The sequence below is a fragment of the Aspergillus sydowii genome (genome assembly GCF_001890705.1).
Source record: "Aspergillus sydowii CBS 593.65 unplaced genomic scaffold ASPSYscaffold_4, whole genome shotgun sequence".
In the NCBI taxonomy this organism is placed as follows: domain Eukaryota; kingdom Fungi; phylum Ascomycota; class Eurotiomycetes; order Eurotiales; family Aspergillaceae; genus Aspergillus; species Aspergillus sydowii.
In genome coordinates this window covers 788,507-803,377 of record NW_024467862.1, presented here as the reverse complement: position 1 = coordinate 803,377, position 14,871 = coordinate 788,507, and the positions used below count along the sequence as shown (strand labels likewise).

The window sequence follows — 14,871 nt, the reverse complement described above, 5'->3', positions numbered from 1 at the left end:
CGCGTGCTTTTACTGGAGCCCGAGGTTTTAAGAACGCTGTCCACGGTCGTACCACATACACACTACATGCATCTCATGACTGACTGGCCATCTTGTCCCATTACAAATATGGTATAAACATGGACACATGGATTGACAATGACTGGAAGACTTTCTGTCAACTAGAAGTAGGTGTAGAAGTCCCGGTGTATATTATGATGTCGCAGTAAAGGAATCCCAGATAGAAGCCCGAATTTTGCTTTCAATAAAGACCAAAGTAACGCCCACCGAAGCCCCAAGGATATGAATACAGAACAGAACTCCCTGCCCAGTAGGCAAGCTCAAGCAGCCCCCATAGGCGCCAACCCAGGCACACCACTAAACCTCTCCTCACGCTCCGTCTTGAACATAATCTGCACCCAAAACTCCTTACTATCCTCGTCAAACCAAGTCCAATACCTTCCCTCACGCCGATCAATCTCCCTCGCCTGCAATTTAAACCCACAAGTTTGATACGGCTCCGCCGCAACAACAAGATACTGGAAATTCTTATCCGGCGGCTCCTCGACCTTCTGCTCAAACGCACTCATAAACCGCACCCGCGGCTTCACCCCCGGCGTAATCTCCTGATACTGCAACTGAAACAACAACCCCAACTGCCTCGTCAAGGGGTCCCGGATCTTCGTAATCTTGTACCCAGGCCGCCCGATCTTGATCGTCTGCTTGCGCACCTGCACGCCCATGGCGCCGGGGATAGATGACGGGTCAGCATTTTTCCCTTCGCGTGCTTCTCGCGCCGCGCGCCGCGCAAGGTTTGTTTGGTGCTTGCGTCCTTGGGTGTGCGCGAGATACGACCCGTCGTTCTGGTGGACTGTCAGGCACAGTCTGCACTCGAAGCTGCCGACGTGGTTCTTGAAGAAGTATGGGTCCTTGTCTAGGTCGATTGTTTCGAGAGCGAGCTTGCGGAGTCGTTCGCGTCTGTCGGCGTTTGTGGCGGATTGGGAGGCGACGCCGCCGCCGCCGAATTTGGACCCTGCGCGGTTCTGGCGGTGCGGTGTTAGTGTGAGGTCTTTGAAATAAAGTAGATGTTGTACAGGGTCACTGAATTATAGATACATACCTGGTAATCCATTTTGAATAGAAGAGGGGGTTGCTCTCTTTGTTGAGAGAAGTGGAGCGTTGGAAGGTGTCTGATATGAAGCTTTGCGGAAATTCGAGTTGGAGATTACATAAGCGGCCGGGGTGGGCTGCGATTGGAGAGATTAGCTTCAACCATCGAGCGAATGTTTATGGAAATTGCGTCTTGTCTTAGAGATGATGGTGTATTTTATTTCCCAAAAATGAGTCCTTCAGCTACAGCCGAGACCCATCACTGGGTGAACCAGCGGCGATCCTATGATGGGAATTTGTGCACCGTCCGCTATGTGGGCAAAGTCGAGGGCACTACTGGGGAATGGCTTGGAGTTGAATGGGATGATCCAACGCGGGGGAAACACTCAGGGCAGCATCAAGGAGTGAAGTATTTTACATGTACTGTGATCTTGTGGATTGCAACTTCTATATCGCCTATCCTGGTGCTTTAGGGCGGACACATGCTAATACTCCCACAGGCCTAAGAAACCACCCCACAGCTGGGTCTTTTGTGCGACCATCACGCCCAGCAGATAACCCACGCGGTTTCCTGGATGCGCTTCGGGAAAAATACGCATCTGAATTCCTTGCGAGTCAAAATCGTGGGGATGCGGGCGAGGATGAGCAAGAGCTAGAAAAGCCCATCGAGTTCAACGGCAAGGTCGCTGAGGAGGTTGGCTTCGATAAGATTCGGAAACAGCTTGCGGATCTTGAAGAGCTGAAGATTGTCCTTGTTGATGCACTACGTGTGGCCGGTGTGCTTGCGCAAGAGGCCAGCCGTGTGCAGATTAAAGAAGCCTGCAGCGAGATTGAGCAGACTTGCCCTAAGATTGTGGAACTTGATCTTAGTTGGAATCTTTTGACGGCTTGGAGAGATGTTGCTGATATATGTGGGCCGCTTAAGCGGTTGAAGCTGTTGAGGCTGAAGTGAGTACCGGTGTGTTGGCTTGAGAGATCGGGTGTGCTGACTGGTTTGCCTAGTGGGAATCGATTTGGACCTGTGGAAGAGGGCCTGAAGTTTGAAGGAGTTGAAGAGCTGCACTTAAATGACACTCTGCTTCCCTGGGAACAGGTGAGTGGGATTTAACTCTTGAAAGTGCTTCGCTGACTTGCATAGATATCTGGAGTGACAGCCCAATTTCCATCACTTACCTGGCTTTCAGCCGCAGGGAATCAGATCTCTATGGCCTCAGCTCCAATATCCAACACCATAACTACGTTGGTGCTTGAAAACAACGAAATCGCCTCAATTTCTTCTATCAAAGCATTGACATCACTCTGTAACCTGAAACATCTCTCACTCCGCGGAAACTGCATTGATGAGATTTCGACATCCGATTCTGAAGGTCACTCTTTCAAGTTCTCAGATACTCTTCGCTCTGTTGATCTCTCCCGAAACAAATTAAATTCATGGCTATCTATCAACAAACTCCCCGATCTTTTCCCAGGGCTACAAAACCTCCGTGTATCTGGGAACCCCCTTTTCAGCCAACCTGTTGCACCGTCATCTATCACCGGCATGCCCGAGAAGTCCATGACAGTGGACGAAGCGTACATGTTAACCCTATGTCGTATTGCCAACCTGCAAATGCTCAACTACGGAACAATATCTGCAAAGGACCGCAGCAACGCCGAGCTGTACTACCTGTCTCTAATTGGAAAGGAGCTGTCAGCGTCTCCCGAGGCTGCAGAGGCAGATATTCTCAAACAACACCCGCGATATAGCGAGCTCTGCCAAACTCACGGTGAACCGCTCATCAAACGAGCCGCGAAGACAGTCGGGACAGATGTGGTTGTTAACCCACGCTCTGTTGCCGCGCGATTAGTGCGGATGGCATTCCGTCTACCCCGGGAAGACTTTGATACAGGCAGCGACGATACAGTCAAAGTAAAGGAGATACCCCGGTCATATGATACATACCAAGTGAAAGCGATAGTTTCTCGCTTGTTCGGGATCACTCCTTTCGAGTTTCGGCTCATCTGGGAAACAGACGAACTCGACCCGGTAAGCAAGGAGAATATGGATATCGAAGACGAATGGGACAGCGAAGAGGAAGATGAAACCAATGATGACGACAAATTTGGCGACAAGTTTGTGAAGCGTGAAGTCGAACTCGTGGATACGACCAAGGACATCGGGTTCTGGTTTCAACCAGATCTTGTAGAGGCTAGGATTCGGGTTGAGCTTATGTCTAGCCAGTGATAGGGGCGTTGTATATAATGTCTTGGTAAATACTAATGAATAACGATCCATGAAATACTATAGGAATATCAGTTAACATATTGGTGTTTACTAAAGTTGCTTTCGGCAACCACGAGGTATGAAGTATAAATATATATAGTTCAGCATGTTCCTTTCTCTAAAGTCGTTTGTTAAAAAGTACGAATCGTTTCAAGAACAATACATAACTCTGAAGATAAGCTTTAGAGTAATCCTAAATCTAGTCAAAATATTAATACGCAACGAAGAGGCCTATCGCATGGTTGTATCTCTGTAGGGTTGAGTCCGGCGGTCCAAAGCGGCAAAAGATCTGGGACGGGATGGGAACCAACGCTGCCGCAACACCAGAGCTCCTCCGCACCTGAAACCTACACACGCCCTCAACCACACTCAAAGCCCTTTGTTATCTGCGAAGAGATCCGTACAATTTTCCATTCCGGTTACTCATACAAGGAAAGCACTGCAACCCATGGCAGAATACTGGAAATCAGCAGTAAGTCTCACCACCCGATAGGCTCGCAATGGCTTAAAAATTCAAGCCCCTCTAACACCAATGCAGCCAAAATTCTGGTGCAAACAATGCAAGATCTACATTCGCGACACAGCATTCGAAAAGACGCAACATGAAGCGACAGCAAAACACCAGAGCAACCTAAAGCGGTTCCTACGAGAAATCCACCGCGACAACGAGCGGCAGCAACGAGACTCACAGCGCGCAAAGGACGAAGTCGAGCGGTTACGGAATTCGGTTACTGGCGGTGGGAAGACGGGCAATGATAATTCGTCATGGAAGAAGGGATCATCTGCTGCGGCTGCTGCAGGGCCGGCTCCGCAGCGACCTGTTTCGGTGGAAGAGCGGAAAAAGCAGATGGCGCAGCTTGCGGAGATGGGGGTTGCGATTCCAGATGATTACAGGGGCGATATGGCGCTGGCGGGAGATTGGCAGACGCTTTCTGAGAAGGTTATACGGCCGGAGGAGCAGGAGGGGGAAGAGAAACAGCCTACGCTTGGGGTACGGAAACGGAAGCACGATTTGGATATAGATGAAGAGGAAGAGGAAGCGAAACAGGAGGCTGAGCGGTTTGTTAGCAAGGGGTGGGGATCAAGGACGCGGCAATATCCTGGTGCGAAGGATGAAGAGGATGAGGATTTGGATGCGCTTCTGGCTTCTACGAAGGATGTGAAGAAGACTAAGGATTTGGGGAAGGGGGAAAGCGAAGGCACGCCAGCCGAAGAAAAGCCCCAGACGGAGGACCGCCCGAGTGATGGGACTCCAGCTAAGGAAGAGGAACCTTCAGCAGCCAGCGGGGGCGTGGTATTCAAGAAACGCAAGCCCAAGGCCATGAAAAAGTAGACAAATGGACCGTGGTCGAGTCTGGATCCAATGCTGGATATGGGCTGACAATGCCAAGCAGGAACAAGCTGTAGATGCAGATGCGTAGAAGCCAGTAAATACGTGGGGACCAATGTGTGAATACGTAGAATATAGCCAGAACCGCAAAGGGTATTCTGAGGCGAGTATACTGTTGTGAAGATATAGTGTTGTTGCCACCGTTGGTCTTTCCCGGTGCAGGCGTTGTCCGTTCCTCAATCGGCGGGCCCGAACAAGCTCCAATCTTTTAATCTTCACTGTTCTCTCCTCTTTTCCCTCGCATCGCGCAACGTCTGCCGTCGCAACAACCCCCGTTCGTCGTCCCTGTCCGAAGCGGAGCTTGTTCGGTGCCGAATACTAAGTTCTGGTGGAATAGTTATTTGGCTTTCGCTTCTTTTCGCTTATCTGACCAGTCCTTGGTGAGTAAAAGAGCCTCGAACGGGCCTCGTTCTTTTCCCCCGACCCTCCCCCGACTTCGAGATGCACAGCTCCCCCCCACTATCTGGAATTTTCTTCAGCGGAGTCAGATGGCCAGCTTTATGTGGACGGCAGAAAATGAATATTTCGTCCCACGGTTTCCGAAACTGCCGCGAATGGAGTGGAATGATCCCGCGCAAAGAATGTCCTGTGCTGCGCGGCCTCAAAGGAGGTTTCCCGCGGTCGCGTTCTGAGCTAAATTTACCTCAAACATTTTATTTATTAAGCCCATGGGACGCCGAATATGTATTGGGATACGAGAGTGCTCAGACCTGGGCGTCGGAGGGGCTATGGTTGATGCGCCTATGCTTGACTTGAAACCGAGCTCTCGAGCAATTCTCCGACCCAGACATGGACAGCGGCCATTTGGACTCTGTTTGAAATCTTTTACATGGCTTGCCAGCTTCCAGAATTCTTATTTTAACACGATTGCTTGGGCTCGCACATACATGACGTTGGAATCATGCCACTAATTGTTTTATTGAGAGTAGGGACTGCACTGTCAACCTCACAGTGAAGCCTTGTCGGACACAACGATTTTCGACTACGAATCGAGCGTTTTGCCGGTTGATTAGTTTACGAGGTCGCCAAGTATCGAGCCGAGGAACCTGCTCTTTCGTTCTTGAGATATTGGGTAGCATTGGAAAAGTTGATGGCCGATACAACAGAGCACACTCAGCCTCCGGGCGAGCTGCCCCAGCCAGCTGCAGAAGCCGCTGTTGACCCGGGAGACAATGTTTCTACGGAGCCCTCGCACGGGCATACAGACGAACACTCACATCCGCCCATCGATGTTTCGCTGCCCCCGATTGACAAAACCTTACCGGACCACGACACATCCCTCACAGCCATAGATGCATCACTACCGTCAATGGATTCGACGATACCAGCGTTACCTCCAATTGACACGTCATTACCGCCGTTGGATACCACGATGCCCGCTATGGATGATCTACATGGCACCGAGCACTTCTCGTTTGACAGATTCGACGAGGAAACTTCTGGCCACGACTTTGAAAATGGGACAACGGAACATATTCATCAGACCACAGAGAATCATGGAGACTCATCCACCCCTGTCCCCCAAATCTCAGCTTCGTCAAACGGCGTACATCCACCACCTGGTCAACAGCACCAACACTATGACCAACAGCCCCCGCAACATCATTTCTCGCCTCAGCAAAATACGCCGACACAGCATCATCAGCAATCACCGGCACAAATACACCAGCAACCGCATCAGCAATCACAACCGCCTCCTGACATGTACCACAGCCATAATAGCACTTCCCCTCCTCTGACGAGCCCTTCTATGCAAGGGCAGCCGTCGCACATCCCGCAGGCGCCCATTGGATCACCGATGCCTGCGATGGCATCGGTTAGCCAGTACATGGCAGGGTACCCATCGCAGATGGGGATGAATTCAGGAGGGCAAATGCATTATCAGCTCCAGGGAGATGCGAATAAGATGCTATCGGCTAGCAGGCACAAGAAGGAAGTCAAGCGTCGGACGAAAACCGGGTGTTTAACATGTCGCAAGCGACGGATTAAGGTACGTGAACAATTTCTATTCCACAGGAAAATTGCAAAACGCGGAGAACGCAAAATTGGCGTATGAGAATTGCGCGAGGGGTTGGGAGGTTGCGTGGTGTTGCTTTCGCTTGCGTTGCCAAAAATCTTTCGGCTCGCGTCCAGCCCACCACCAGGAACCCCGCCATTTCTTGTCGCTTGTTGACGCTCCCGCCCGCGACCTCACTCGCGCACTTATTCCCTCGTTCGCCCCATATTGATTTATTTCTACGACGCTCTGTTGTTGAGCTGTTGTTTTACCTCATCACCGTTGCTGACGAGGTAATGCTCGCCGCTAGTGTGACGAAGGCCACCCCGTTTGCCGCAACTGCGTCAAAAGCAAGCGTGAATGCTTAGGCTACGACCCCGTCTTCAAGCAACCCACTCCCTCTGCGATCCAGCCAGCTCCTAATCCTCAGCCGTCGCTCGTGGTCAACCCGCAAGACCCCTCCACCAACTCAACAACCGCTCAATCTCAATCATCATACCCTACTGCTCCTCCTGGCTACGTCCCGGCCTCATCTCAACCGTTCGCTCCCTCGCAGTCTCCATCGACATCTACAGAACGCTACGAATACAACTCGTCCATTGACCCTTCACTCAACCAAAACCACTCGCCTAACATGGCCAGCGTCCAGAATGTTGCTGATGGAGGCTTGCAACCAACTGTCAACCCCGCGACAACCACGACTGGGAACTCGGAGCCAACAAGCTTCAGGTGTAAGTTTTGATCTGGGGTTTGCGAATCCTTTTACTGACGTTTGCTCCCAGTGAAACAAGTCCAGATTAGCGATCTTCTGGCTTTGCGAGGCATCCCACCCCCACCTCCTCATCCCATCACCGCGCTTCCACCCAATCGCCTTGAGGAAATTCAGGCTGTGTTCCTTGCGACATACGCTCCTGCCATTGATCGATTTTTCGAGACCCGCTGGTTCTCGGAGAAGGCACTGAGTCACCTCTTAGCGAACGCTCAATTGATGGCCGAATATTCAGCGTTGATCGAGGCGTTCAACGACCGAAACCTGAGTGATCCTAACGTTCTCGCGCGCTTGGAGAGTTTTGAAGCGTCGGTTGTTTGGAGTACCATGACATTATGCCGCCATGTGATGAACGTGTTGAATGGGAGCCAACAAGATTATGATCTTCTCGCTACTTCCAAACGGCTCGACCTGATTGAAGCGATGATCACTGGCGACCACCTCGACTCAAATCCTCTTGCACAATTCCCGACTCGGGAACCCGCCGCCAACCCGCCGTCATTACCAGACCAATTGACCCAGCGTCAATTAGACTTCTGGAGTGCGATTGGCCACTTTCTCACCCTCCACGACAATGAAGCCAGCGCTGCGAAGGAGATCGACGATACACTGGGTCGTTGCCGTACGCTTCTAGATACGTACGAGAACCGAGATGTCATATACTCAATTGCAATTGCCCGCCACCTTGGCCAACGATGGGCCGATTTCCCGCACAGCTTCCCTCAGCCGATCACCACGAACGAGAAAGACGCCGGAGCCAAGCTTTATGTTGCGCAAAAATTCCTTGAACAAGAAGCCGGCGGAAAAGGTACCACACAGGTCATTAAACGTCTATGTGGTATGGTCGTCCGATCCTGGTTTGTTTCGCGAGAATAAAGGCTGGAAAACAACCACCCTACATTTCTCATCCCATTGCGACGAATTTCTTACCTGTAATATGAGAAAAAAATTTGCGTTACGATCGTTTCAGCTTAACTAGACCATGTTTATATTTTGTCTGGATGTTAACGTTGGTGCCGCTTTGCCTGTGGAGTTTGTTCATATATCCCATTCTCGATATTATACTATTTTTATCTTATTTGGCCTGTTTGTTATGGGAGATGCCCGTCCATGGCCCTGGAGTTGATTTACTTGTTTTCTTTCTCTTCGTTTATACAGATGAGAGATGGCAGCACGATGGCGTTCCGGCTGCGTTTTCGAATATAGCTTTCAATTCTTCACATACAATGATCATGCATCCAACGGTGACTTGGAGCTTCTGTTATTCAACTCTATATACATGCAAATCACATGCTATACGAAAGGACATGCATGTCTCTAAGCGTATTTTCGATCTAAATAACCCCTGTCTATAGATCCGCCTGCTCCGGTACTGGACTCTTCAGCTTCCCCGTCTCCAGCGCCAACCGCGCGTTCCCAATCGCCCACTCTTCCATTCCGGTTTGTGTCTATAAAAACGATCAGCCTGCGGAATCGGTTTAACGACAGGCAAGGACAATGCGACATACCTCAACAGTCCACGTCCCCATATGCGGAACAAGAAGTACATTAGGATTCGAGACAAGACCCGGGTGGATCTTGGGCTCTTCTTCGAAGACGTCTAGACCGGCGGAGTAGACTTTCCCGCTGTCGAGGGCCTTGACGAGGGCGTCTTCATCCATGACTGCCCCGCGCGCAGTGTTGACGACCACAACGCCGTCTTTCATTTTGGCGAATTCGGCTGTGCTGATTATGTGGCGAGTGTGTTTCTAGAAATCTTTTTGTTAGCATACACATACAAAACCTGACCCATATATATATATCGAAAGAAAAGAACATACATTCAACGGCAAGTTCAAGCTAATCACATCACTTTGCGCCAACAGCTCATCAAACGTCACATACTTCGCGCCGTCTGATAGCTCCGCACTCAACTCCCGACGGTTATGGTAGATAACCTTCATCCCGAACGTCTCGGCCTTCTTCTTCAGGTTGCGGCCTATCCCGCCCATGCCCAGGATACCGAGGACCTTGTTCTCTGGGTCGTGGCCGAGGCGGGGGAGCGGGTTACCGCGCCACTTGCCTTCGCGGAGGGTGTGCATTCCGGCGTTGAAATTGCGTAGGGCACCGATGATTAGAAACATGTTTACGTCTGCGGTTGCGTCGTCGACGGCTGTGGGGGTGTTGGAGACGCGGAGCGGGGGAGAGCGTGCGCTGCAGGCGTGTACGTCGACTTGGTCGTAGCCGGCTCCTGTTAAGGGTAAGTTAGTGCTTGTTTCGGAGGTTGTATGTGTATGTGTAGATGAAATTAGAGAACGTACCACAATGCGCTAAGAAAGTCAATGAGGTAGGTAGGGCATTGACGAGTTCCTCATCGAAGTTGCCCGTGATCGAAGCGGAGTCGAAGGTGCGGTATGCGACGACAACGCCATCCAGCTTGCCCGACTTGCACTCTGCAATGAAGTCTGCGCGGTTTGTAGCGGTGGGTGTGACGAGCTCAGCGATGTCTCCGAGCGAGTTCCAGGTCGAGTGTGCGCTTGATTGGAAGGTATGTTAACATTGGGTACGGTAATGAATGTGGTAGGTAGTGTGGCGCGACATACTGCACGATGCTCCCGAGGAGCAGAACCTTTGGCTTGCCGGGCATTATGAAGGGGCAGATTTTGGATAGCCTATCAGTAACTTTTAGAAGGGGGTTTGATAGGGTTGGGTGAGTCATTGGCTGGTGTGAAGGTATAGAGGTACCTTGGAGAGCGATGACGGAGGGGTAATGCGGGGTCGATTTTGCCAGCGGACAGGCTTCAATCGGGGTTGCGAAAGAGGGGATGACAAGGAAGTGCTCAGTAAATAGAAAGGAACTCAGCGAGAGAAAGGGAGAAGAAACTAAAAGGAGGGAATGAAGAGGAAAGAGATCGAGGCGAGAGAGAGAAAGTTGGAGACGAGCTTCCCCCACGTGCCCCACTCGCTCCTCCATTATCGTTCGCGATAATTCATCCCGAAGAGAGCATCTGCTCTCTATTAGGCAAGTAACGCCTCCGAGATGGGCTCATTGATGTCCTTGGTTTGCCAATGAAGCGGATTATAATCCGGAGAGGCAGGCTAACAGCACCTGCAGACGCTCGGATAGCAGCCCGTTCCTGCATGCAGCAGTCAGATCCTTGCTCAACATCATATAGTGATATCTACAACGTGGGAGAGACCGAGAGCAGTGCAATGATCCAACTTCTAGAAATGTAGAGGCTCAACAAAAAAATGCTAAAGAATAAAGAATACCTGGACCACTGTGTCAACCTTACATAATGATGAGAGTTATCCTGTTGTCGTGATGTATACAGGCTGCAATTGCGAATTGGACACCCACGAATAGCAATCCCGGTGAATTCATGACCGGGCGGAATAAAACCATCTGAGCACGTGGATTTATCTTCAATAAATAGATGGTTATTGATGACATGTGCTATTTTTCCGGAGGCATTTCCGGTTCAATTACTATACAAAGATCACTGATAGGGCTGCATCATCACCCCTCCACAAGCACCCTGGTCCAATCGAACTTCCTCCAGCGATTCTGGAACCCCCCAACTCGCCGGTCACCTCCCCTAGTCCAGCGTCCCTGCCGCTTGATCACCTCTGGGCCCACGTCCAGCATCCCCCCAATGACCTCCCGCGCGAAGAGATCGCCCTTCGGCCACCGATTTGAGTCCTCAACCACATGGCCCAGACCACCGTCGAGCTGAAACCAGACGTGGAAGTAGGGCATTTCCTTGGCGAGGGTGCGTCGGAAGGCGTTCCGGCCTAGGCCTTGTTTGGACTTTGCTAGTGTATCGATCAGTTTGCGGTGCTGAGTCCACTCCTCGTCCGCGGAGAGGATTGCTTCTTTGAAGAATGCCGGGGATGTTTCCCCAAGACTGTAGGGCAGAGGGACAGCTTCCATGGATGCGTGCCGCTTGCGGTGAGGCTGCGCGGCGTTTTCGTAGAAGATCACATCGCGGCCTTGGTCGTGGTACATGCGGGTGAGGCTCTTCATGAAATTGCGGATCTCCTCCCATTCGTCGTCGTCGCATTCTAGGAGATTGCTTCGGTGCTGGATTGGCACGATCGTAGCTCCCCCGGGGCTGATTTCGGGCTCAGTGGGAAGTGTCATGTAAACTCGCGTGGCGAGGGATACCACCGGGGCAATCGGAGGCGTGTTTGTATCCTCGTGGTGGCATAGAGGGCAGTTGTCTAGAATCCTGTTCATCTTTTGTAACTCGTTGATAGTCGTGTTCTTGAGGTCAATCTCTGATCGATGCACCCGGCGGGCCAGTTTGGAAGCATTGTCATCCATATACTCCAAATCATTCTGTGCGCGTGTGTTAGAGCATATTAACTATACAGTATGGAGTCGAGAACTTACTTCAAACTTTCCGTCCTTTGCGATCCTCTCCGCTAGACGACGACCCTCCCCGCCAAACTGGCCGCGACTCCTGCGCTCTTCTTGGACCATATCCTCAATTGTCATGTCCTCGTTTTCTTCCACCTTCCCTCGTTCCAAGCCCCGTTTTGTTTCCACATTTTTGACCTCGTTTCTCTTTCCAGCCAGCATCCTGTTTTCCATCACTCCAAGGACCATGACGTCGGGCTCCTTTTTATTGGCCATTGATGCCGCAGCCGCATTGTATTGTTCCTCAAGCTCGGCGGCATTCGGGGCTCCTTTCAGCTTCGCCCTCATCATTTGCGCCTTCAATTTGTTTAGCGCCGTCAGATCGAGGTGCTGCGTAGTTTGCGCTGGGGGCTCCGTCTCCATTGGCTTTCCTTGCCCGCTAGCGCTGAACTCCTTTTCAGGGTTACGGAGATGCTCATGAGGGTCACGATGGACGTTTTCTTCTTGCTTTCGCTCCCGGAATAGTTCGCCCGTGGGCTTCTCCTTTCCAACGTAGCCTTCACCATAAGTTTCACGTCGATCCAATTCAGCTTCCTCCTCACGAGCATCGTCAAAGGAGCGTAGATCACCAAAGCGTTCGACGGCAATTTCCTCTGCAGATCGTCCGCTTTCCTCTGCCTCCCTGTATACGCCTTTGAGTTTGGTCATTCTCCAACCGGAACCAGCGTCGCCAAATGTGTAATTCACTTCATGTTCGGCCGGCTCCTGCTCAATATCTTCAAGGGCCTTTCCCTCTTTAAGATCTCGCAAGTGGGTGTTTAGCTCCCTGTTGTGGATTTTAAGTTCGAAGTCGGCTTGTAGCATTCGCGGTTTGGGTTCCTCCTGGAGACGTGTTTTATCGCGCCGCTGCACGTAGTCAATGTCCAAGGAAGATGGTGCTTCCATCCATGCATCTCTCTTCATCCGTGTAGGCTCTTCCTGGGTAATCTCTGCGACAGGAGCGGATTGTTCCTCTTCGCGACTCTCGCGATGTCGACGTTTGTGGTGACCGCGGTCGTCTCCATGATCGGAGGAACGTCGCGACCGCTTATGCCGGTGGTCATTATCATCCCTGCGCGACTCACCAGTCCTATCTGAGCCTTTGTCTCGGGAGCGCGATCGGTGACGGTGCGAGCGATGTCGATGCCGATGCTCTCTGCTGCGGTCTCGGTCTCGGTCTCGGCGGTCTCTGTCGCGGTCGTGATGCCGGTGACGATGCCTCTCCTTGTCGCTTCTCTCCCGCCGACTTTCGCGCTCTTGCTCCTGCGCAAGGGATTTCTCGAAATCCTCCAGCGTCATTTTAAATTGAGTTTGTGGTAGTTAAGGGATGGGAGGAAACAGAAACAATGACGTCGAAAGAAATGGTCGAGAACCTCTTTACCCACCGCCTTCCGGCAATTTCCCCTCACTTTTTGTATCGAGACTTTTTTTTGTCGAGCACATCTGAAGTTCAGAAGCTAATCCCAAGAGCTGCCCTTTTTAGCTTGAGAGCTTCATTATTTCTATCTTTTGGCTGAAGCTCGAGATTGGATATTTTCACCATGGCGGAACCATCCCCAGTGACCGTCGTCTGCGTTGGCATGGCAGGTCTGTCAAGTCATCTCATCAATCTCAAAAACTGCGATTCTAACAATCCATGTGTTAATATTAGGCTCTGGAAAGACGACGTTCATGCAGAGGATTAACTCACATCTGCATTCAAAGAAGCAGCCGCCATACGTGCTGAACCTTGACCCCGCAGTCCACTCCGTTCCGTTCGAAAGCAACATCGATATCCGTGACGCCATCAACTACAAGGAGGTCATGAAGCAATATAACCTGGGTCCTAACGGAGGGATCCTAACATCCTTGAATCTGTACGCAACAAAGGTCGACCAGATCATCTCGCTGCTCGAGAAGCGCGCTGCGCCGAATCCCGAGAACCCCGCCGCAAAGCCAGTCAAACATTTTCTGGTCGATACCCCGGGACAAATTGAAGTTTTCGTATGGAGCGCATCTGGTAGCATTCTGCTTGAGACATTGGCTTCCTCGTTCCCTACCGTGATTGCCTACATTATTGATACGCCCCGCACGAGTTCGACGAGCACTTTCATGAGCAACATGCTCTACGCATGCAGTATTCTATACAAGACTAAGCTTCCGATGATCTTAGTATTTAACAAGACGGATGTCCAGGACGCAGAGTTTGCCAAGGAATGGATGACCGATTTTGATGCGTTCCAGCAGGCACTGCGCGAGGAAGAGGAGTCCGGTCAATTTGGAACCGAAGGCGGCGTTGGCGGTTTTGGTTCTGGAAGTGGATACATGGGGTCTCTTCTCAATAGCATGAGTCTCATGCTTGAGGAGTTCTACCGACACCTCAATGTCGTAGGTGTCAGTGCGATGACTGGTGATGGGATTGACGAATTTTTCGAAGCGGTCGAAGAAAAGCGCAAGGAATTCGAGAAGGACTACAAGCCTGAGCTTGAGCGACTGAAGAAAGAGCGTGAGGAGGCACAGGCGAATGAACGCGAAGTCGAGCTTGGAAAGTTGATGAAGGATATGAACATGGGTGGTTCTCGGAAGGCCAAAGAGGAGCCCGAGACTGTCAGTGAAGCGGAGGAGGAGGCAGAAGAACAGGCTGCTGCAGTAGGGAGGGCCTACGACCCAGAGTCGGACGACAGTGATGATGAGAATGCGCCTCCAGCTGGCGACGATGCAGGGCTCAGCCAGCGGTACCAAAGCGCACTGTCAGACTCCAACGCCGGGCCGTCTGACCAAGACTTTAGCTTTGCGCGATACCTGCACAAAAGCAACCTCAACCGGTAGCGCTACATGCTCGGTATAGTCAGGTATAGTCATTTTCCGGTGTTCGGCGTTGGTCCTAGCTAAGTCATATATACTACACATTATGCGAAATGAAATAGTTAAAGATTATTCAGTTGTACAGAGTTAGTGTTGCGTATATTCACTCACGTGCGCCTACATCAAGGTTGTGCATCTT

The 14,871-nt window shown here is 51.2% G+C and overlaps 7 protein-coding genes across 7 annotated transcripts; 4 read left to right on the top strand and 3 right to left on the bottom strand.

Annotated features, from left to right (window-relative positions):
• Window positions 1-320: 320 nt before the first annotated feature.
• On the bottom strand, window positions 321-1,111 carry ASPSYDRAFT_88503 (spliceosome assembly protein PRP11; the record flags this gene model as incomplete). The annotated part of the gene is made up of 2 exons (XM_040852014.1): window positions 321-1,022; window positions 1,100-1,111. The coding sequence occupies 2 exons, from the start codon at window positions 1,109-1,111 to the stop codon at window positions 321-323; spliced, it is 714 nt and encodes a 237-aa protein (XP_040703396.1).
• A 208-nt stretch (window positions 1,112-1,319) lies between these two features.
• Window positions 1,320-3,313, top strand: ASPSYDRAFT_88502 (putative tubulin-specific chaperone; the record flags this gene model as incomplete). Its single annotated transcript, XM_040852013.1, has 4 exons — window positions 1,320-1,509; window positions 1,590-2,037; window positions 2,092-2,182; window positions 2,228-3,313. The coding sequence occupies 4 exons, from the start codon at window positions 1,320-1,322 to the stop codon at window positions 3,311-3,313; spliced, it is 1,815 nt and encodes a 604-aa protein (XP_040703395.1).
• A 487-nt stretch (window positions 3,314-3,800) lies between these two features.
• ASPSYDRAFT_149563 (putative formin binding protein) lies at window positions 3,801-4,685 on the top strand (the record flags this gene model as incomplete). Its single annotated transcript, XM_040841920.1, has 2 exons — window positions 3,801-3,824; window positions 3,891-4,685. 2 exons carry the CDS (start codon window positions 3,801-3,803, stop codon window positions 4,683-4,685), a joined length of 819 nt encoding a protein of 272 aa, XP_040703394.1.
• Window positions 4,686-5,832: 1,147 nt separating this feature from the next.
• On the top strand, window positions 5,833-8,383 carry ASPSYDRAFT_150501 (putative C6 finger domain protein; the record flags this gene model as incomplete). The annotated part of the gene is made up of 4 exons (XM_040842007.1): window positions 5,833-6,792; window positions 7,049-7,177; window positions 7,388-7,469; window positions 7,521-8,383. The coding sequence occupies 4 exons, from the start codon at window positions 5,833-5,835 to the stop codon at window positions 8,381-8,383; spliced, it is 2,034 nt and encodes a 677-aa protein (XP_040703393.1).
• A 473-nt stretch (window positions 8,384-8,856) lies between these two features.
• ASPSYDRAFT_57155 (D-mandelate dehydrogenase-like dehydrogenase) lies at window positions 8,857-10,133 on the bottom strand (the record flags this gene model as incomplete). The annotated part of the gene is made up of 5 exons (XM_040849330.1): window positions 8,857-8,955; window positions 9,016-9,255; window positions 9,328-9,737; window positions 9,808-10,022; window positions 10,090-10,133. 5 exons carry the CDS (start codon window positions 10,131-10,133, stop codon window positions 8,857-8,859), a joined length of 1,008 nt encoding a protein of 335 aa, XP_040703392.1.
• Window positions 10,134-11,006: 873 nt separating this feature from the next.
• Window positions 11,007-13,187, bottom strand: ASPSYDRAFT_88498 (putative cell cycle control protein (Cwf19); the record flags this gene model as incomplete). The annotated part of the gene is made up of 2 exons (XM_040852012.1): window positions 11,007-11,828; window positions 11,883-13,187. The coding sequence occupies 2 exons, from the start codon at window positions 13,185-13,187 to the stop codon at window positions 11,007-11,009; spliced, it is 2,127 nt and encodes a 708-aa protein (XP_040703391.1).
• Window positions 13,188-13,429: 242 nt separating this feature from the next.
• ASPSYDRAFT_57153 (putative ATP binding protein) lies at window positions 13,430-14,696 on the top strand (the record flags this gene model as incomplete). Its single annotated transcript, XM_040849329.1, has 2 exons — window positions 13,430-13,475; window positions 13,540-14,696. 2 exons carry the CDS (start codon window positions 13,430-13,432, stop codon window positions 14,694-14,696), a joined length of 1,203 nt encoding a protein of 400 aa, XP_040703390.1.
• Between the last annotated feature and the right edge of the window lie 175 nt (window positions 14,697-14,871).